The sequence below is a fragment of the Oryctolagus cuniculus genome, chromosome 14 (assembly GCF_964237555.1).
Source record: "Oryctolagus cuniculus chromosome 14, mOryCun1.1, whole genome shotgun sequence".
Classification (NCBI taxonomy): Eukaryota; Metazoa; Chordata; class Mammalia; order Lagomorpha; family Leporidae; genus Oryctolagus; species Oryctolagus cuniculus.
Genome location: NC_091445.1, coordinates 87,901,300 through 87,923,377, shown reverse-complemented (window position 1 = coordinate 87,923,377; position 22,078 = coordinate 87,901,300). Strand labels below are relative to the sequence as shown.

The window sequence follows — 22,078 nt, the reverse complement described above, 5'->3', positions numbered from 1 at the left end:
GCCCGGCGACTTTACCTTTGTGTCCTGCGAAGCCTGTTCCCACTCCTCAAATGAGGCAGAGTAAAGTTTGAGAGCACAGTCCAGAAATTGGGGTCAGACATATCCATTTCTTTCTCTCTTCAATTCACTGTAGGTTCAAGGCCATAAGACCAAACATACGGGGAGAGAGGAGAAAAAAAAAAAAAAAAGAAAAAGGCAAAAAAAAAAAATCCCAATTATCTGCTCACCCCCCTGGGAGAAAACGTGCTGTGGACTGAGAGCTGAAGAACAACTTGGAGCATGTCTGAGAATTACGCGGCCGGGCCTTTAATTAATATGCAGCCACCTCTCGTAGGCTCAGAAAACTTATTTCCTCCCGGTTCGCGCTCCCCGAGCCAGGCTTGGCCAGCTATAAACAGTAATTACAAGAGTTGAGCCTGCGTCCTGCTCAAAATGCTGTCTGTGTGTGATTCAGTCCAAGGTACTTTGTCATCTGTTTGGCAGATACCATTTGCAGCTCCTGCGTGGGGGAGGGAGGCCAGACTATTTTAAGTCTTCGGTTCCGGGAGGCTGTTGCTTATCAGCAGAACCATGCACATCCGAACATGCCCAGTGCCCAACTTCCTTTTGGTATCTACATACAAGGAAAAGAATTCAAATACAAAAAAACAAAAACAAAAAAAAAGCTTCTCTCACCCTCCCCTCCTGGGGGAAAGAAAATAACAAAACAGGAAACTTGAAAGCACTTGGAGAAAAATCAGCCTATGGGAGGACTTGAACCTGACACCTAGCTGAGTTGCCCTGGCAGAGACCGGCGGCAGCGGCGGGCAGGAGGAGGGCAGCAGGGCCCTGTCCCCCTGGGCTGTGCCTGGGAGCGGAGCCTCCTGGGAAAGGGACACCCCGCTCCCCCCCTGCAGGGGCTGAAATGGATCCGTCCCACAAAATAAATAAATAAAGCAGCAAGGCTGGGAACGCGCTGGGGTGCGTGCAGCACACCTGAGGCAGGTGTGTGAGTCAGCGCGGGACGGAGCCCGAGGAAAACACTCCCAGGAAAGTCCTGATGACTCTGCCATGACGCTGGGGGTTGCATAGGAAAAGCGTGCCAACGGGAAGCTGGACAAGCCCAGGAAGCCACACTGTGGCGTTCCATGGGTGAACTACAGGGAGTTTGGCTGCCCAGGGGAGCCACAGGGCACGGTGGTGGTCACCCGCTGCAGTTTGGAGACCACGTGGCATTTAGGTAACAAATACTAGGCCGAAAGGGAGGAATGAAGGGTGGGGCGGGGGAACCAAGGCCACTGGAATTTATTTCCAAGAAAGGCAGGGTATTCAGGTAACGCCCACAAACTAAATGCGTGGCTCAATGTACATACAAATAAAAATAAAAATAGAAAGCTGCCCCGTCTCCTGTAATGTGGCAAGACATTTTAAACGTACACAATTTTAAGCCAAACTGACCCATAAACATGGTTTTGTCCATCCAGTAAATAATAAGAACAAAGTCACAGAAACAGGAGGAAAAAGAGAAGTGGGCGTGGGTGCCAGCTGACAAGGGAAGGGGGTGGGTAACTGGAAGCCAGCTGGGGAGTCCTCCTTACCCGGTGCTTCGGGCCCATGGAGATATTTTCACACCAAGGACTAAGAGTTCCTGATGAAGCTTCATGTATTAGGCTTTAGCTGCTGCAGATAATTGAAGGTGGAAGACGATGACAATATTTTCTCAGTTTTCCATTGGCGAAACTGAGGCTCTTGGACTCTAAGTGACATTCACCATAGACTGACGTACTCGGCCCAGTAGTTTTCTGTTTGTTTGTGTTAGATCTATTTTATTTATTTAAAAGGCTGAGCAACACAGAGATAGAAAGAGAGCATCCATCTGCTCATTCACAAACCAAATGCCCACAACAGACAGGTCTGGGCCAGGCTGAAACCCATTTGAGTTTCCCATGTGGGTGCAAGGGCCCAAGCACGTGGGCCATCTTCCACTGCTTTCCCAGGCGCATTAGCAGGGAGCTAAGAATGGGAAGTGGAGCAGCTGGAGCTAGAGCCAGAGGTGTATTATGGGATGACAGCATGGCAAGCAGTGGCTTAACCCACTGCCTTACAATGCCAGCCCTAGTCCAGTATTATTGCCCTATGCTAAGTCACATGAGATTACAAACATCCCTGGCCTCTACCCATAAGGTGCCAGGAGAGACCATCAAAGAAGTCTGCACACACGGCCAGATGTTCCTGAGGGGGCGAAATCCTGCCTGGTTGGAAACCATTGCTGCAGATAAAGTCTCCCTTGGAGAAGGAGGCGTGAAGTACCAGCTGGGAGCAAAAATCCCGGGTTTCATTTGTGGATCTAACTCTGAGGCCATAGGCAGGTCACTTAATCTCTGTCCATTTTCCCCAGCGGCAATATGGGGTGCCCAACAGGACCAAACTCTAAGAGGTTAACACACACAAATGAAAGTGCGATGTCATTTATCAACCCCTTCCTGCCATAAATGTTGGAAATCGACAGAAACTACAACAATACTCTGTCAAGAGCCTAAGAGGCCTCCCCACAGCCAGCCCCACTCTGCAGTCTCTGGAATGTGCCTCTACAGAGGTGCTTCTCTCTCCGTTATACTTGACTGTTTACTGCCACCTTCCCTGTGACTCTGGGAGTCCCTAAAGCCTAAACCCATTTTTTTTTTAATCTCTGCATTTCCAGCACTTGGTTTATGTGGGCCTTTAATCAATGGCTTTTCAATGGACACCTCAGATGCCCAGCTATCTATTATGTTTTAAGATGCATTGAAATGATCAATATTAACAAATCAATAGATTTTCCTCAAAGATCTTGAATTCTTAAGAATCCCATGAGGATGCTGTTACATTATAAAAAACCTTCTCTCATTGACTCATTTTCATCTGTATTGTATGACTGGAAAGACACTAGTGCTAACACTCCTCAGGTCTTAACATGGCTCTAAGAAAAGTCACAACCAAACCCCAGGAGAACTCCCTTTGAGTTCCACCTCCCCACCTCAAACGCAAGCCTAGGGAATAACTTTTTGTGCCTACTCTGAAGTTTCCTAGATTAAGAGGGATAATTACGCATTACAGGCTTCCCCGAGAAGGGTAATGGAGATGGTGAGAAGGGACCTAAAACTGTGCTATACAAATTACGGTTGAAGGAACTCTGAGAGGGAAATGCAGAAGAGAACACCCAGGGAGCAAGTCTTGATGCCCCCAATACTGAAATAACTACGAGCAGGAAGGTTTGGATCCAGAGAGGAACAGGCTGGGTCGAGGGTGCACTTCTTCTAAGGGGGCTTGAGCAGGGGTCACTTGAAGATCAGTGGGCAGGAGTAAAGCTCTGTGTGGTTTTATGAACTGATGACTTCTGTCCCTCCAACTTGGATATTCTCAGTGCTCTTTATGGAAAAGCCCAGGTATTTGGGCATCATGTCTGAAGGTACCGAAAATGGACAAATCAATGACATTAAACATTTCTTCTTGACTGAAAGACGCCTCTCCTGGCCTGTAGGCATTAGATGTCATCACCACTTTCAACTCCAGGATTTGGAGAAATTCATTACATAGATTCTCAAAGGGGTAAGTAAAAAACAAGAATATCCTTAACTACGTATATTTTCATTGTGTTTTGCATTTCAAAAGCTTGGGAGGATTTGGATTGCATTCAAAGTGAAAAACTAAAAATAGGTAAACTGAAAAACAGGAGCCAGAAATGAATTAGTTAATAGAGGGAAAGTGGCTGATCCATTCCCACACTCCTTTAAGATAAGAGTAGGTGTGACACTAAAGTATAACTTGTCTTCTAACCTGTTTGACTTGATTTGGGAACCCTGTGATTCAGAAGGTGAAGCAGTCAGTAAACACAAGAATTAAAATTGTCAGAACTACTGACATTTTCCTACAGATGGAATAATTATATGGGCAGAAACTGAAGCACACGTTAGTTAAAATGGTCGTAAAACTCTACAGAACTAAGAAGGAATTGAGACCTTTGAAATCCTCAAGGCGATAGCTAGTATGGGTCAATACATAGACATTCAGCCAGATTTTCTACTTATTGCACAACAGTTAGGCCTACACGACAAGGAACAAGCTTTTGTGATCCAGACGTTTCATTCATCTAATCAGGATGATATCATTGGCCATTGTTTTTATGAGAAAGGTAAATGAAATAGAAAAACAAGTTTGTCATCCTACTGAAAGACTAGCTTAGGAAGAAAGGAGTATTTAAGAGTCAAGTCTTCCACTCTTCACTTTCCTCCTACGTGCAAACAAAGCCAGGTCCTTCTTACTGCCTTGACTCTGTCTACCTCCCACCCACTGCCCCATGCCCCTTAAGGAGGAACCCTCTGCAAAACACAGGAAGAGTGCTAAAAAATGAAATTACCCAGGCTTAGTCTTGAACTTAGACACCATGGGAAGAAGACGCTTTCCAGTTTGTGTGTGTGAGGCCTGGGAATCCGTGAGTGCCTAGACAGAATACTCTGGTCACAAGGGCATGTCCATTGAGAAGATACTATGGAAACTACAGTGGCTATTGGGTTCCTATCAGTATTCCTTCTGATCCTGGTCTACATCACACTGCAATCAACTAACTTTGACCTCTTCTCACCTCCATTTTCAAAGTATTCAGAAGTGATTATTTCCCAGGTCACTTTGGTACACTTCGGTCACCTTCGAAGTGCTGTCTTGAGAGTTTGATGATAGGACTATGATGAGCAAGACAGTTACCCAAAATGAACAATCCTTCAGAAAATAAAGCTTAAAGACTGGCATAGAAATGTGAAGAAAGTACATCGATGAGAAGCGCATTGAAAGAAAGCTCTTCTAGTGTTATTAAACAAATCTGTGCTCACAATGCTAAAATATGGAGGCAAGGAAAAAGACAACTGAAAATCCACCTGCAGAGGCAGATCTCAATGCTGACAACCAAGAGACCGATAATAAGCAGGGGTACATTAGCCAGCGACAATCGCAGAAATTTTTAAATGGTATCATAAGGTAAGAGAGATTCAGGTTCCTAAAGTGAATGGATCAAATAAAGGGAAAAAAAAAAAAGAAAAGAAAAGAAAAAGAACTGGTCTCTGTTTCCTGACAGGTTGAGCAGAGAACCACACAATCCCCAAGGGTAGTACAAAGGATAAGGCCCAAGAGAGAAAGGACCAGACTGGGAAGAGAACAAAGTGTTTTTCTCATTCTCTAAGACCTCCGCAGAGTCAGAGCTTAGAAAGGCAGCAGAAGCTCAATAGCTTTACCGAAACCTAAGAGGACTGAATTGAGAGACAGGGGTGGTGAAGCACTTTTCTCCCAGTGACTCCTTAATTTGCATGATGGAGTAACACGTGCCTGGGGCAGCACAGCCCACAGGACTGGGGAGGGTTCAGAATCACTGCTGGCAAGCACACCCAAGCTCTCTCTCTGTCCTCTGATTGCAAGCAGGGGAAAGCTCTGGCTGAGGACTCACAGATCAGCCTGACGGAGCGCCATCCCTGGGAGAAGAGCGAGACCAGCTGCCAGAAAAGGCAACGGCAACCTTCCAGGGCTGGGAAGCATTACCCGATAGGCAGGAGACCGCTGAGAGATCCAGAGATGAGTGCGCCTGTCCATACAGAGCAGCTGTCCGGAAGGTCCGTCAGGGAACCGGGTGGAGCACCAGTGTCTAACAGCCAGCCAGCAAGTGATGGAGCACACAGTGACACGGGGCCACCAATGCCTCCATCAGCATCAGGACGGCTAATTCCCATCTGGCCTTAATCACACTGCTTGCCACATGCTTAAGGTAGTCTTCCCACGAGCCCTTGACCTCCAAAGGATCAGACATTGCTCTGCTGAACTCTGCTCCTGAGAACTCCTCCAAGAAAGGGTTCTCTCAGATGACAACATCCAAAACCACCTGTTTGTGGACCAATCTATCTGCCGTAGAGGAAGGGCTCTTTGGGGAGACGGGCTGCATCTCATCTGAAAATCCCAGTACCACTGTGAGGATGAATGTGAAGACAAGGCGAAAAGTCCCGACGAGACACAGAAAGGACCGCAGGTGGAGGCAGTGGCCAGGGGCAAGAAGGGAGTAAGGATGGATTGGCTCAGGGTTGGAAAGCTATGTCATGCCCAACTTGGGGTTGCAAGCCTGATGTTTTAAAACCTGGTCCCATGTGTGGTTTTTTTTTTTTTTTTTTTTTTTTTTTTTTTTTTTTTTGACAGGCAGAGTGGACAGTGAGAGAGAGAGACAGAGAGAAAGGTCTTCCTTTGCCGTTGGTTCACCCTCCAATGGCCGCCTCAGCCAGTGCGCTGCAGCCAGCGCACCGCACTGATCCGATGACAGGAGCCAGGTACTTATCCTGGTCTCCCATGGGGTGCAGGGCCATCCTCCACTGCACTCCCGGGCCACAACAGAGAGCTGGCCTGGAAGAGGGGCAACCGGGACAGAATCCGGCGCCCCGACCGGGACTAGAACCCGGTGTGCCAGCTCCGCAAGGCGCAGGATTAGCCTAGTGAGCCGCGGCGCTGGCCCCCATGTGTGTTTTATAACAACAGCTTTTCTGTCTATTCCTATTTGAGTTTCGTGGGTCCATGAACCCTTTCCATTATCTATAAACATTCTACCTATTAGGCAGCTCTATTGTGTCAGATTTCAAAACCTTGGAAAATAGAGACCAAGCATACATAACTAATTGTATGGGCTTGACATCTACACCTACTTACATAGGACACTCTAAATGCTTTTTGATGGCAAGTGAACCTCGGTTACTAATTACTCTGTTAGACTCTCAGTAGGGAGTTAGCTTCCAAGGACGTGGCGCTTCTTGATCCAGAAGCTCGGGTCTAAGGTACATCATTTTTCATGCAGCTCCTGAGCACGAATTACAGTGCAATTATAAGAAGTGTCAACTTGGTTTAAGTGGGGCAGTGTGGCTATATTTAGCCCCTTAGTCGCTGACACCAAGCCCTTACTGTAAGATAAGATTAAGTTAATTTATCAGATCTTCTTTTCTTGAATATTTTTCCAAGTCAGATTTCTAAAGCTATGGAAAATTCTCCCATTAAAATGAGAACTTGAGGGGCCAGTGCTGTGGCACAGTGGGTTAATGCCCTGCCTTAAGTGCTGGCATACCATATGGGCGCTGGTTCTAGTCCCAGCTGCTCTTCTTCCAATCCGGCTCTCTGCTATGGCCTGGGAAAGAAGTAGAAGACAGCCCAAGTCCTTGGGCCCCTGGCACACATGTGGGAGACTGGGAAGAAACTCCCGGCTCCTGGGTCAGAACGGCGCAGCTCCAGCCATTGCGGCCATCTGGGGAGTGAACCAGTGGATGGAAGACTCTCTCTCTCTGTCTCTACCTCTCTCTGTAAATCTGCCTTTCAAATAAATAAAGTAAATCTTTTAAAAAAAATGAGAACTTGGAGGGGCTGGCACTGTAGTGTAGTGGGTAAAGCCGCCACCTACTGTGCTAGCATCCCATATGGGCGCCAGTTTGAGTCCCGACTGCTCTACTTCTGATCCAGCTCTCTGCTAAGGCCTGGGAAAGCAGTACAAGATGGCCCAAGACCTTGGGCCCTGCACCCACATGGAAGACCCGGAAAAATCCCCTGGCTCCTGGCTTTGGATCAGTGCAGCTCTGGCCATTGCAGCCATCTGGAGAGTGAACCAGTGGATGAAAGACCTCACTCTCTGTTTCTCTCTCTGCCTTTCTGTACCTCTGCCTTTCAAATAAATTTTAAAAAAATGAGAAGTAGGAATTGTCATCAAAGTACAGCACAGGGAACATATTCAGATAGAGGCAGAAACTACATGCTCTCTCACAATCAGAATTTCATTCTGTTGTTAAGGCTGAGTCAAATTATTATACACATCAGAGGTACTATGGGAATGAGGAATGCATGAAATCGCCAAGCCAAAAAGCTCTCAATCAACCTCACTATGTTATATTGTTCTTAAACCAACAAGGATTCTTTAAAGATGTACTAATTTATAGAAAACTAAAGTCAGACAAGAAAAGTACGTATTCTGAGTTTTTATCATAAACACATCACAGCCAGACAGCAGGCATAAGTGTCGGTGTTTTCTTACAAGGAAGGTGATTATAGGCACACAACATCACACTAGATAGTCCAAAAGAGCTGGGAAGAAGATTTTTCATCACAAGAAAGCGACAAAAGTTTGGATAATGGATAACCTAAGTATTCGAGTTGATAAATATGCACTGTATAAATGTACCAAAACCTCACTATTCCAATAAAAATGTACAATTATCTGTCAAATTTTTAAAATAAAAATGAAAAATAAATTATATATCACAAAACATTGAAATGCACGCATTCAAGGAATATTCACAAAGTTCATAAAAACTGCGTATCATGAAAAATTATGCATGCATTTCATGTCTTTTGTACCACAATAAATGTATATTTTAATTCTATTTTTCCATGAGATTTTTGAAGTTCTTTCATATATGCATGTGTGTGTGTGTATAAGCAAACATATAAATATTATATATATACATATATTTGAAATATAATTCCACATCCTGGAATTTACACAAAGAATATAATCAAGTATGCATATAAAGATTTATGGATGTAGAAATTAATTTCATAATTCCTCATAACAGCATAACACTGGGTGGAAAACAAAGGTACAAGACAAAAGCACTTGTGAATAAATGCTGAATTAGTCATGAACAAATTTTAGAAAACCAATGAAGATCATCCCAGTAAGGGAAAGATAACCAGGTTCTATAGTGAGGAATTTAAGAATACGTCCCTTTATAGGGCAGGAGGGATTTTGCAGATGTGATGTTAAGGACCTTGCGATGGGGAGAGTGCCCTAGGCTATCCAGCTGGACCTTAAATGTAATCACAAAAATCCCTAACCCTGAGGAACAGGGCAATTTGAAGAACACAGCGAGCTGTTGTTGAAATGGAACGCTAAGCTGCCGGGTTTGGAAATGAAGGAAGGGACCGAGAGACAAGGAATGGCATCTCCCAGGTGGACAAGGGGAGGACACAGATCTCACCTTGGCGCTTCCAGGGGGAGATCAGCTCAAAGGACGCCCTGACTTCAGCAGGGTGAAACTGATCTTGGACTTTTGATCTCTCAAACTCTAGTAGAATAAACTAATGTTGTCTTAAGACACTCAGTTTGTCAGAATGTACTACAACAGTAATTTGTTAGAGTAGACATAGGAAATGAAATTAGTGATGTTTTCAAAAGAAATATGTAATGGCAAAGGTACCTGACGCTGTGTTTTGAAAAACAGAGCTCTATGGCCGTCAGTGTTTAGAAGGTTATACATGGGGTATACCTGGTGGCACAGCAGGTTAAGCCTCCACGTGGGAAGCCTGCAAGCCCTATCAGGTGTGGGTTCCAGTCCTAGCTGCTCCCCTCCTGACGCAGCTCCCTCTTGCTGCACCTCGGAAGCAGGGGATGATGGCTCAAGTACTTAAATTCCTGACACTAACATGGAATTATTCCAGGACTGAGTTTCTGGTTCCTGGCTTCAGCCTGATCAACCACCAGCTCTTGCAGCCATTTGGGAAGTGACCCAGTGGATGGAAGGTACCCTCTACCTGGTCTGCCTTCCAAATAAATAAATTTAAAAGAAGGTTACACATACGTGATCGCTTATAAACTAAAAAGATGGAAATATTTTAATGCAAGTCCATAAATGTGGGATGATTGATTTCATTCCTCTTTACACTTTTATATTTTTTTAGGTTAAATTATTTTTAATTAAAAAAACTTTAATTTCTAAGAGCCAACATTTGACACTCTTGTTACCACATCCTGAAAGTTTAAGTTCCTGAGAATTTCAGAGTACTTTAAAGAGTTTTCAAACTTAACTTGCAAACATGCATTTGCACTCTGACATTCTCAGAAATACTGATAGCTATTTTTTTTGACAAACAAAATAAAATGCATATGTAAGAGCTCTATGAGCCTTGGAAACAAAAACTAAAATTACTTAAAAAAATCTTTCCAACTCTCAGGAATTTTATAATATCAAGATGAAAAATATCTGTTTTCTAGACATAAATTCTCATCTGTCTATGGCGACTGGGGCAAATGGGTATTTTCAAAGCTGACTGGGTTATAAATCCAAACAATGCCTTCTTTCTGGCTGAACAGATGCATTATTATTTGCAGATTGGTGTGGCTGTGCATTTATGTGAGCAGTTTTGAATTCCAGACCTGCCTCCCTGCATTGTATCATAAACTTTTTTCTTTCTGTGCTCAGAAAATCAGTAGTCAAAGTAAGCTTGCTTAGTATCCAGCTATGTATACATTAAAAAAAAAAAAAATTCCTCCTCCCAAAGAATTAAGTAGCTGTAATTAGGGATTAGTTCCTCTTACCCCCAATCCATATAAGCATGCTTATTATTGTCCAATATGCAAGATAATTCAGATTTTATTGTCTTCTCCTGCCAGCCATACATTCTTTAAACCAATGTGATGTCCTATATTTTACAGAAATACAACCATATTAAAGTCCATGGTGATCAAAACACTTTTCAAAAACCATTAGTTGTCTTAGTCGTTAATAAGAACTACTACAGCGGGCAGTCAGGTCCAGCTGTATAGTGACAGATGGGTGATGGATGAAGACCTATCAATGTAACATAAGAATTACCTTGGGAAACGAAGGAAATACAGAATTGTAAAGAAATCTAACACACCATGGAGACAAGACGAGCAGGGCCAGATGACATGTGCGCAGCAGAGATAGAAAATTGAAGAGAACGGAGCAAATCGCATTTAAAAGTGGCAGAAAAACACCCTAGTCTGAAAAATGGAAGTAAATTGGGTAAAAGTTTTCAATATGTATAAAATGATAAAAAGAACAATAGTCTCATGTTTTCATTCCACTGCCCACATCCCAGGTACAGCTTCCGTTATCTCTTGCCTGGACTAACAGTGTCTTCCTGTTTCTCACTGCTTCCTTTGCCCCTGTGAAACCTGTCCTCCCAAAACCACCCAGCTCCAACATGTCACTCTTCCCCGGAACTATGTTCAGTGGCTCCCCACTGGTCAGTCTAGCGCAGCACTTCTCCAAGTCCAGCTTCTGTCTTGGTTACCATGGAGTCATCTGGAATACTTGTTAAAAATGTATGCTTATTTGGCGGCTGGCGCTATGGTACAGTGGGTAAAGCCACCACCTGCAGTGCTGGCATCCCATATGGGTGCCGATTCAAGTCCCCTCTGCTCCACTTCTGATCCAGCTCTCTGTATGTCCTGTGAAAGCGGTGGAAGATGACTCAAGGGCTTGGGCCCCTGCATGGGAGACCCAGACGTGAAGAAGCTCCCAGCTTCAGATCAGCCCAACTCCAGTCGTTGTGGCCATCTGGAGAGTGAACAAGTGGATGGAAGACCTCTCTCTCTGTCTCTGTCTCTCTGTAACTCTGCCTTTCAAATAAATTAATAAGTCTTTAAAAAAAAAAAAGTGCATATTTGAGTGGTCTACTCTACAACTGATTCAGCAATCCTGGGGGTAAAGCCCAGGGATCCACAATCTATTAAAATGCCCAGGTGATCCTTATGTACATTCAAGTTTGAGATACACTTCACAAGAAAACTAAAATCTCCTCAAATGATACACCTTATGATGCAGGCCCCTGTTATCACTCTTCCTTGTCCCTTGACAAATGTTCTCACATGGTCTATGTTCCCAGAGCAGTAAACATTGTTCTTGTTTGAGGGGCCAGCACTGTGGCATAGTGGGTAGTCGCTGCCTACAACGCTGGCATTCCATATGCATGCCGGTCCATGTTCCAACTGCTCTGCTTCCGATCCAGCTCCCCGCAAACACGCCTGGGAAAGCAGTGGATGTGGGAGATTCTCACGTTTTTTGCTCCACTGCCCACATCCATGTGGAAACATAGAGGAGGCTCCTGGCTCCTGCTTTTGGCCTGGCCCAGCCCCAGCAACTACAACCATCTGAAGTTTGAACCAGGATATGAAAGATCTTCCTCTCTCTCTGTAATTCTGACTTTCAAAGTTAATAAATATATCTTTAAAAAATGTACTTGGGGGTCTGGCTCCATAACACAGCGGGTTAAAGCCTTGGCCTGAAGCGCCAGCATCCCATATGGGCGCCAGCTCTAGTCCCAGCTGCTCCTCTTCCAGTCCAGTTCTCTGCTCTGACCTGGGATAGCAGTGGAAAATGGCCCAAGTCCTTGGGCCCCTGCATCCGTGTGGGAGACCCGGTACACGCTCCTGGCTTCGGATTGGCACAGCTCTGGCCATTGCGGCCATCTGGGGAGTGAACCAGCAGATGGAAGACCTCTCTCTCTCTGTCTCTACCTCTCTCTGTAACTCTTTCAAATAAATAAATAAATCTTATAAAAAATGTACTTGGAGGCTGGCACTGTGGTATAGCAGGTTAAGCTTTCACCTGCAGTGCCAGCATCCCATGTGGGTGATACTTCAAGTCTCAGCTGCTCTACTTCTTATCCAGCTCCCTGCTACAGCACCGAGGAAAACAGTAGAATATGGCCCAAGTGCTCAGGTCCCTGCACCCGTGTGGGAGACGCCAAAGAAGCTCCTGGCTTTTGGCTTCAGATCGGCCCATCTCCAGCTGTTGTGGCCATTTGGGGAGTGAACCAGCAGATGGAAGACCTCTCTCTCTGCATCTCAAATAAATAAATAAATCTTTAAAAATGTACTTGCTAGAAATACTGAATTATGGTGCCTTCCCAGACACAGTCCCCTCTGCCAGCCTCGTGACTTTCGCATATCCTGTTCCCTGTTCCTAGAACTCCCAGCTCCTCTGCTTGGAAAACGTCTGTTCATCTTTCAAGTGTAAGCTCTAAGGGTCCCTGCTGCAGCACAGTTGACCTGACTCCTTCCTGTAGACGTGAGTGGCTTTTCTCCTGGCTCTGCAGTGCATTGGATGCCTATGCGTGCCTCATTCTAGCCTAGCACAGTTATGTGACTATAAGCCCACTTCCCCACTAGGCTCTAAGCTCTGCAGGCACAAGGATGGCTTCTCAAAATACATAATAGGTAATCAGCAGAATGGATGTGTGCAAACACATTATTTCTAAGGTTGTTTAAAAGAAAATACACAAGCCTGTGTTTTCCTATTTATCTAATTTCTACACAGAAGCCTGAAGGGGATACTTCCAAAACGAGGTTGCCTTTTGTCAGCTGGTTGGATGTTTTCCTTGGAAAGCACTGCCACTCTGGACAATCTTCCTAACAAGTAGTACAAAGAACAACAAAAGTGCAAGTCTACGGCAAAGGTGTTTTGCCTAGTGGTTATAGCGCCTGAGCCCCATATTGGAGGATCTGGGTTTGATTCCTGGCTCCCGTTGCTGAATACAGCTAACCTGGTGCCTACAAGGCAGCAGTGAGTCCCAGCCACCCAGGTAGGAGGCCTGGATCATGTTCCTGGCTCCTGGCTTCAGCCCACTATGGGCATTTGGGGAGTGAACCAATGTGTTCCTTGTCTCTGCCTCTGCCTCTGTCTCTCTGTGTGTGTCTCTCTGCCTCTCAAACAAATTAAAGAAAAAGTTTAAGTCTATGACATTTACGCATATTTTAGAAATTAAGAAATGAATCAAAAACTACTATTAGCATTCTCCTTTCTTTCACAATAAATATGGTTGAATTACTGTATTATATTGTCTCCCCTGAGAGGATGGATAAAAACAGGAACTTGGGCAGGGTGACCTTTCTCCAAGGCTAGAAACTCAATCTTGCTGGGAACATGATCAACACATACAACCCAGAGCAGAGAACAGATGAGAATTCAGAATGCCACTTAAACAGTGCTCACAACCTGCAATCTGGGGCTCCCACTGCATGGCCCACGGTTCCACTGCCATGGCCAAAGCTTCCAATCTATTTAGGAGGAGTTCTGGGGGGTGAACAGACCTGAGATGGACTGATCTGTGTGATGCTTGACATGAGTCTCCTTGGTCAGTTTCCACTCCTGCCGCGCCTCCCCCTTGGGCCAATGCCCATCCTCACATCTTGTTCTTGCTCTTACTTCGTAAGTCAGCCAATCCCAACTAAAGTTTTAAAGAACGAATGCTTCTGATGATCATGTCAAAGATGTGTCCCGCCAGCTGGGTTTATGTATTAGAAGAAATTGAAAGCTTTAGAGAAATATACAAGGCACAGGTGTTGGGGAGCATGTATCCATCAGGACAGACGTTGGATGAGGCTACCAGTGAGGAACCGGGGGTGGGCTTCCGAAGGAGCAATGGCCATCACTTCATCTCCCCAGATCTCTTCCTCAGAGAAACACAGACGTGGAGATGCAGGACACGGAAAAGGCTCTCAGTCCCTGAGGTGGGGACCACTGTCGCTTCCATTTTCCTTACAGTCAGTACAGGTAGATGACCTATTTCCTAATTGTTCTACCACCAGAAATGATTATTGTGAAGAATTACATAATAGCACAAATGTCACATAAAAAACGGAAAAGCTGTAACTGTGTTATGATTACAATCACATAAATCATGTATGAATGCAGGAAAAGGCTTGTAGGTATCACAAGAAGCTGAAAACAGTCTCTTCTAGGTGACGTGCTGGTTTATTTCGGATACTGTTTTAATATATGTTAATATAAAGGTAGGGGCCAGTGCTGTGGCGCAGTGGTTTAAAGCCCTGGCCTGAAGCGTTGGCGTCCCATATGGGTGCCTGTTCTAGTCTTGGCTGCTCCTCTTCTGATCCAGTTCTCTGCTATGGCCTGGGAAAGCAAGTTCTTGGGCCCCTGCACCTGTGTGGGAGACTGGGAAGAAGCTCCTGGCTCCTGGCTTCAGATCGGCACAGTTCCAGCCATTGCGGCCAATTGGGGAGTGAACCAGTGGATGGAAGACCTCTCTCTCTCTGTCTCTACCTGTCTCTGTAACTCTGTCTTTCAAATAAATAAATCCTTCCAAAAAAACACATGTAGATTCTTTTAAAGGACGGTACTGCATTTCTGTTTTTTGCTTTTTTTCTTTTCTTTCTCTTGAGACACAGAGCTAGAGAGACAGAGAACGAGTTTCCACCTGCCACTTCACTCCCCAAATGGCTGCAATGGCAAGGACGTGGACAGGCTGAAGCTGGGAACTCAATCCAGGCCCTCATGGGTGAAAAAGACTCAACTACATGAGCCATCGCCTGCTGCCTCCTAGGCTCTCATCAGGAAGCCAGAAGCTCAAATCAGGAACTGGAGCCAGAAATAGAAACCAGGCAGTCCTATGTGGGGCACAGGAGCATCCTAGCTGGCGGGTGAACTCCTGCTCCATATATATGCTATATTTTAGCAGTTACTTCCTGGTCTTTAGAAACTCACTCCATGATTGTATCAATTCGCCCTGCCGCCCTCGTCTTCCCTGAAGCAACTCCAGCCGCCTGCAAAAAAACACACAGAAAGAAGAGCAGGTGGCCCAGGCTGGCCTTGGCGTGGGCCCAGGCAGGGGCAATCTTCAACTGTTCAAAAACACTAAACTGTTAAGTTGCCAGGGTCTCAAAGATACACATAATTGTTGCTTAGCATCTTGACTGGCACCAGAGACGGTCAAAGTTCTTTCCTCCCCTTTCAAATGAATCCTTTCTTCTATTTATTCATCCTAAATGTCTAGTTCTACAGCTCTTAAAAACATCACTGCAGAACTCCTGGCTTAGAAAGATGGGTCTTGCAGACGTGCAACAGGTCAGCGAGTTGCCAGGCATCTGCAGGGTATGGAATAGTCCATTTTCTGTTACTGTAACAAAATACCCGAGGCTGGGTGCTTTATAAAGGAAAGAGGAGTATTCAGCAGTTCCTACTCTGCTCCGGTGAGGCCTTCGGGCTGCATGACAGCATGGCTGATGGCGACCTCAGGAGCACATGAGAGGGCAGAGATCCCACGGAAGGGCAGGAAGCAAGTGCCATACAGGGAGCCAAGGCTCTTGCAGGAACTACCCAGGGTCCCACAGGAACTACAAGAATTCCTTCTGAGACCATGGGACACCCAAATGACCGAACCATTTTCTACTGGCTCTCCCTGACCCCAGCCAACATCATCCGACTGAGGACTAAGCTCCAGGCATAGAAACAAACCCTTGGGGGGAATACTCACACCATATCTGATCCAAGCAAGTGCCTGCAACTGAAGTATTGCTGCTTTCGGTTCTGTTGGGGTGTGGAGACTGGCGACTGCAATGGAGGGCTCTGGCCCAGTCCCTCACATCACAAAGGCTATTTCAGGTGTGTTTTAAGGACAGGCGAGTAAGGAGAATTCTAGCTGAGTCTAGTGCCCATCTGTCCACATGTGAGCAGCATCTGTCTGGGCTACACTCATCAGTGAACGTCAAGTTTCCAAACAAGGACAATGGTTGAAGAAAAGGGAAATAGGATCCATGCTGTGAATTAGCAAATGGTTTTTCAACTAATACATTTCTGCGTTGTTCTCCCAGGGACAGGTAGGAAACAATGAGGAGATGAACGTACCAGCCAGCGAGGTTTTATACCCACCCCATATGGATCAGAAGGATGTCTTGTGCCCGAGTCTCTCTAATACCCTCTTTCTCCCAACCCTCTTTTTCCTCCAGGTAGACTAGGGGATAACTGCCTCTTTGAATGGGGTGGTAATTTAAGGCCCTGTGTTTCAGAGTCATTAGGTTTTGAGAAGCTTTTACTGAAACAGTTGTGAGCCATGCTTATTTTATTTTTTTTTTAACCAAAGCCTCAGCATTCCAGGAGGCAATAACGAAATTCATAAAAACCTGCTATTCTGTGAGAAATAGTCCGGTGCATAAAACAGTCATATTGATTTCCCCAATGAAATCACATCTAATCTTCCTGTCAGATTCTGGGAATCTCCAGAATAGATTCATACCTGGAAGTTTACAAGTCCCCGTAAGTAACTTCAGAGAAAGGCTCAGAGAGAAATACAGCCAGGAAAACTTATCATCAACTGAGAGACAAAGTAGGCTTATGATCAACTTCAAAACCAAATAGTTTTCAAGACATAGAAAATGGTTCTTAAAAGGGGTGAGGGGACCACCTAAGGCATGAGTAATAGAACTGCGCTGATCATTTCATCAAGTGAAATTTGTATGTTCACTTCTGGCCACACTGAATCTTCCACCGAAACTATCGGCAATCGGCAAACTCTGTCTAAATGTCCCTTCCTTTGTGTCTCCCTGTGAACCTGTGAGAGCTTGCCGGGAATCACACAAATGCCCTCAGGTGGAGTTTAAGAAGAAAGCTGCAAAAGCAAAACGCTCAGCTCATTTATGTAAGAGGATTCTTCAAAAGCTTCATGGACAATGCATAGTATGAAAAAAACTATGCATGGATTTCAAAAAATGCCGCATCAAAATAAGCTTTTTGATTTCACATTTTCATGAATTTTTTTTGAAGCACCCTTGTTTAGCTGGTCTCTGAGTAATCTGGCAATGCTCACAGATTTTTAAAACTGATGAAGATGAACCATAGAATAAAAATATCATTTAAAACACGGAGATTCAAGAGAGATGGTCTAACATTCTTAGTATTTTAATGGAAACAGTATGTATCATTTTACTTATTCTAGAAAAAACATTTTCCTCTTCCTTGGCTGAAAAAAATTTTGGCCTACTGTGACTGTTTTTGATTGTAGACTCTTGGGAACTCTTAAAAAGTTTATCTGAAATTACATTTCTTTCCCTATGGGAGCTGCTTTCAAAATGCCAGTGGGGAAAAAAATAATGCTTCACCATATAAAATATTCAATAATATGTCACAGGACTGTGCTGCTTGGCCGGTGTGGGTTCTGAAGAAACCCACATGCTGGCGCTGCCACTGGGCCTCCACTCCCAATACCACAGCCAGTGCCCAGCCTGCTGGAGGAGACACTAGGCCAACACACACATCAGTGAGACAGGGAAAGCGCCTCCTGGTCGCTAACTGAGCAAAACCACTCCGAAGTGCAACACCGCCCCTGCTTTGAAGCCTTGTGAGGGTAACTGGCTTGCTAAATAAGGAACCTAAGGCAGATGATGAACAGGGAGGTGCCAGGAGAGGCGGGCGCTGTTTAGAGTACTTCTGAGGGGCTGGTGTGAAGCTAGGGGCCCCGCATCCCATTCAAGTATCTGGGTTCAAGCACTGGGCAACATCAGCTTAGGAGGCAGCGGGTGAGGGCTCAATCACTTGTGTCCTGGGGTCTCACATGGGAGACCAAGGTGAGTTTCAGGCTCTTGATTTCAACCTGACCCAGCCAAGGGCTGGTAGCAGCACTCAGGGAGGGAACCAGTAGAAGACAGACCTCTGTCTGTCTGTCTCTGTCTCTTTGCCTTTCAAATAAATGAAACTAAATAAATTAGAAACTGAAAGTTCTGCTGAGAATCTAAGAGAAGCAGCAGATCCCGGGCCATTTAAGAACATTAAGGTGTTAGAAACTATCAGGCCCCTGGAAGTCCCACTTGACATATTGTCTAACATTTTAAAATGCTCCGTATCCCACAGTAGCCCACATTAAACTTTCGTCCCTGTAAAACAAGCTGTATTTTATATTTTTGCTTCACATCTCAGCAATTCTCACACATACTTGGGATTCTTCCATACAGTGCAAGGATCCAAAATAGAAATTGTTTTCAAACATTAGCATTCTTGCGAATGTGAAATTTAACAATTAAATTGATATACTGTGTTTACAAGTATCTTATTTCCCCCAATAAAGCTATACGCCAAAGCCTGATTTGAGATATTAAAGTGTGAAAAGTGTATGTTCACTTAGATGAAACCCAGTGCAAATTTTGATTCTACAATTTCCTTTTTGCATTTTGCAACCAAAATCTCTCTGTGTAGACTCAAGCTTTTCAAAATTCTGTGAGTGTCTTTTCAAGCTTGGGAAACAGAGCGTGTGAAAAAGGATCATTCCATGCTTATGAGCATGGATTCTGGAGCCACTGCCCAGACCTGTGGCCACACCAAAAGGACTTACTGGCTCTGTTGTCTTGGGTATGTTATCTCAACTGCAGGTGCCTACAGCTTTCTAGTCTGTAAAATGAGAATAATCGTACTTACCTCACAGGTTGCTGCGAGGATTATGTGAGTATCTTTTAAGTGTTTAGCCCAGTGCCTGGCATTACAGAAGTGTCAGTCATGCCATTGTTACTTCACATGGAATGGGTAAGATGGCTCTGGAACACTCACTCACTCCTGTCAGCAAAGCTGCTCTCCACTTGCCGGACCTCAAATTTTAAGCTGATGTTGGCCGGTGTAAAGTCCTAGACAGTATCCTTAATTCAGCCTTTTCCTTCCCAAGGAGAAGAGCAGGCAGGATCCCAACATACAGAACTCAGTGCTAACTCTTCCAGGTTAAAGGTCAACTACGAGGCTCAGAGTTGGAGGTGCGAACACCTTCTCCCTCTCAGGAGTGACTATTAGGGTCACTTCCCTCTAGTGGCCAGTATATGAAATTACAACTTTTCAGCCAACTAATTCTTCAGGTCTGTTTCAAACAGAAATACTTCAGAAGATGGTAAACTTAAGGTACAAGTCAAGTTTAAGACAGTGCAGAGTAGAATAACAAATCTCAATTTTTTTTAAAAATAAGGCGAATTATAAATTTGCACAGTCTCATAAATTATTAACCTCAGCTTCACAAAAGAGCAATTTAATTAAATGTAACTTCACTGTAAGTATTTAATACTCCCTTCAGTGCCCTCTAAGTATAGTCATTGTAATCCACATGATAAATAGCCTTTTGTTTCCCTAGCTTTTTAATGGATGGGGCTCATTAGTTTACATAATCATCCCTAAAACTAGGACAGTGTTCCACTGTCGCTCCACAGTAAAATATTAATCCTACCAAACCAAATATTTGACATGATCTGTTGGGCTTGGAGTATTTTCCTTAAACCATTAACTTCCCAGGGTTCTGGTGAGACAAAAAATGACACAGAGAAAGAAAAATACCACATTTTAACCAGCTCTGTTACATGTGGGATATACTACAAAGGGAACTGGATTTTCTTTAAGAGTATCAAAATTATTTTTTAGCAGTTTACGCCCTAAACTACTGTAGCCACTCAGGCGTCCAGCTCTTGTGAAAAAGATTATGATTTTAAAACACATAGCACATGAATCATCAGCACACACTATGTGCTATATACTAATGAAGGAAGGTTACACCGAGTCAACTGTGAAACTGTGACTCATTTTTCATTTGTAAATTCATTTAGGAAGGCTAGAAAATGCTACCCACCAGACACAGAAGATCTCCCTAAAACAACGCTCTCATTCCTTTCACAGAAACTTTATATACAAATACACACACATTTGACTTAAAAAAAATCTCTCCAAGAAAATATGCCCACTAAAGAGTATATTTTGGCAGGCGCCGCAGCTCACTAGGCTAATCCGCCTGTGGCGCCGGCACACCGGGGCGCTAGATTCTGTCCCGGCTGCCCCTCTTCCAGGCCGGCTCTCTGCTGTGGCCCAGGAGTACAGTAGAGGATGGCCCAAGTACTTGGGCCCTGCACCCCATGGGAGACCAGGAGAAGCACCTGGCTCCTGGCTTTGGATCAACGCGGTACGCCAGCCACAGTGGCCATTGGGGGATAAACCAACGGAAAAGGAAGACCTTTCTCTCTGTCTCTCTCTCTCTCTCTCATTGTCCACCCTGCCTGTCAAAAAAAAAAAAAAAAGAGTATATTTTAGGAGCTGACACTGTGGGGTAATGGGTAAAGCCGCTGCCTGCAGTGCCAGCATCCCATATGGGTGCCGGTTTGAGTCTCGGCTGCTCCACTTCTGATCCAGCTCTCTGCTGTGGCCTGGGAAAGCAGTGGAAGATGGCCCAAGTCCCTGGGCCCTGCACCTGTGTTGGAGACCCAGAAGAAGCTCCTGGCTCCTGACCTTGGATCAGCACAGCTCCAGCTGCTGTGGCCATTTAGGGGGTGAACCAATAGATGGAAGACCTCTCTCTCTTTCTCCCTCTTTATCTCTCTTCCTCTGTCTCGCTGTAACTCTGTCTTTCAAATAAATAAATAAATTTTATTTTTTTAAAAGTACATTTTATTCTTTCATGCTATAAAATACACAAACATCAAAGAATATCTGCTCTAGCATATGCAGTACCACAAAGAATCTAATAAATCTACATAATGTCATGCTCATTTGAGATAGTGAGAGGTGTGTGTGACATTACACACATGCATGTGCATACCTGTGTAATACAAAACACAGACAGTGTTAGGGGAGAATATGAGTTTCAGACAGGTCTCATTTGAGGTGGTGGCAAGTCACCTACAGGGTGACAGTCTCTTGGCATTGGACGTGCAGGACTAAGAAATGAACCGGAGGAGGCCAGCGCCGCGGCTCACTAGGCTAATCCTCCGCCTAGCGGCGCCGGCACCCCAGGTTCTAGTCCTGGTCGGGGCACCGGATTCTGTCCCGGTTGCCCCTCTTCCAGGCCGGCTCTCTGCTGTGGCCCAGAAGTGCAGTGGAGGATGGCCCAAGTACTTGGGCCCTGCACCCCATGGGAGACCAGGAGAAGCACCTGGCTCCTGCCATCAGATCAGCACGGTGTGCCGGCCACGGCGGCCATTGGAAGGTGAACGAACGGCAAAAAGGAAGACCTTTCTCTCTGTCTCTCTCACTGTCCACACTGCCTGTCAAAAAAAAAAAAAAAGAAAGAAAGAAAAAAAAATGAACCGGGGGAAAGGTAACCATGTTTGTAAATGCCCTTTCCGTTGCAAAGATCAGCTATCTCTGTTCAACAATCTAGGCGGTGAGTGCTTACCCTAGCTGCTAAAATGCCTGTGTCCTGTATCAGAGAACCCGGCTTTGGTACCTGGATCTGGCTCCTGACTCCAATTTCCTGCTAATGCAGACCCTGGGAGGCAGCAGTAACAGCTCAAGTAGTTGGGCTCCTGCCAGTCACGAGAGAGCAGTGGATCCACTTCCTGGCCCTCAGCTTCAGCCGGCCCAGTTCTGGCTGTTGCAGGCATTTGGGGAGTAAACAAGTGGATGAGACATTTCTCTTTCTCAAATGAATGAAAGAACAAACGAACCACCAACTAAAACGTATGGACCTCTACTGCCTGCAAAAATAAAGCCCCCCTTGGTCTCAGTCTCCCTCTCTGGCCTCAGCACTTAACCTGGCTTCCCTCCCTGTCCCCACCTTGTGTCAC

The 22,078-nt window shown here is 45.0% G+C and overlaps 1 protein-coding gene across 19 annotated transcripts in view; it reads right to left on the bottom strand.

The window, feature by feature from the left end:
• Positions 1 to 22,078, bottom strand: part of MAST4 (microtubule associated serine/threonine kinase family member 4) — a 623,219-nt gene that overhangs the window by 174,793 nt on the left and 426,348 nt on the right. For 2 of the 19 annotated variants that reach the window (XM_008262297.4, XM_008262300.4), the window contains exon 1: positions 16 to 20,588. The exons of the other annotated variants lie outside the window; for them this stretch is intronic. In XM_008262297.4, the coding sequence (XP_008260519.3) occupies positions 16 to 107 (92 nt within the window). In that variant the 5' untranslated portion in view covers positions 108 to 20,588. Of the gene's footprint in view, positions 1 to 15; positions 20,589 to 22,078 lie in introns of those variants that run through there. 19 annotated transcript variants of the gene reach the window in all.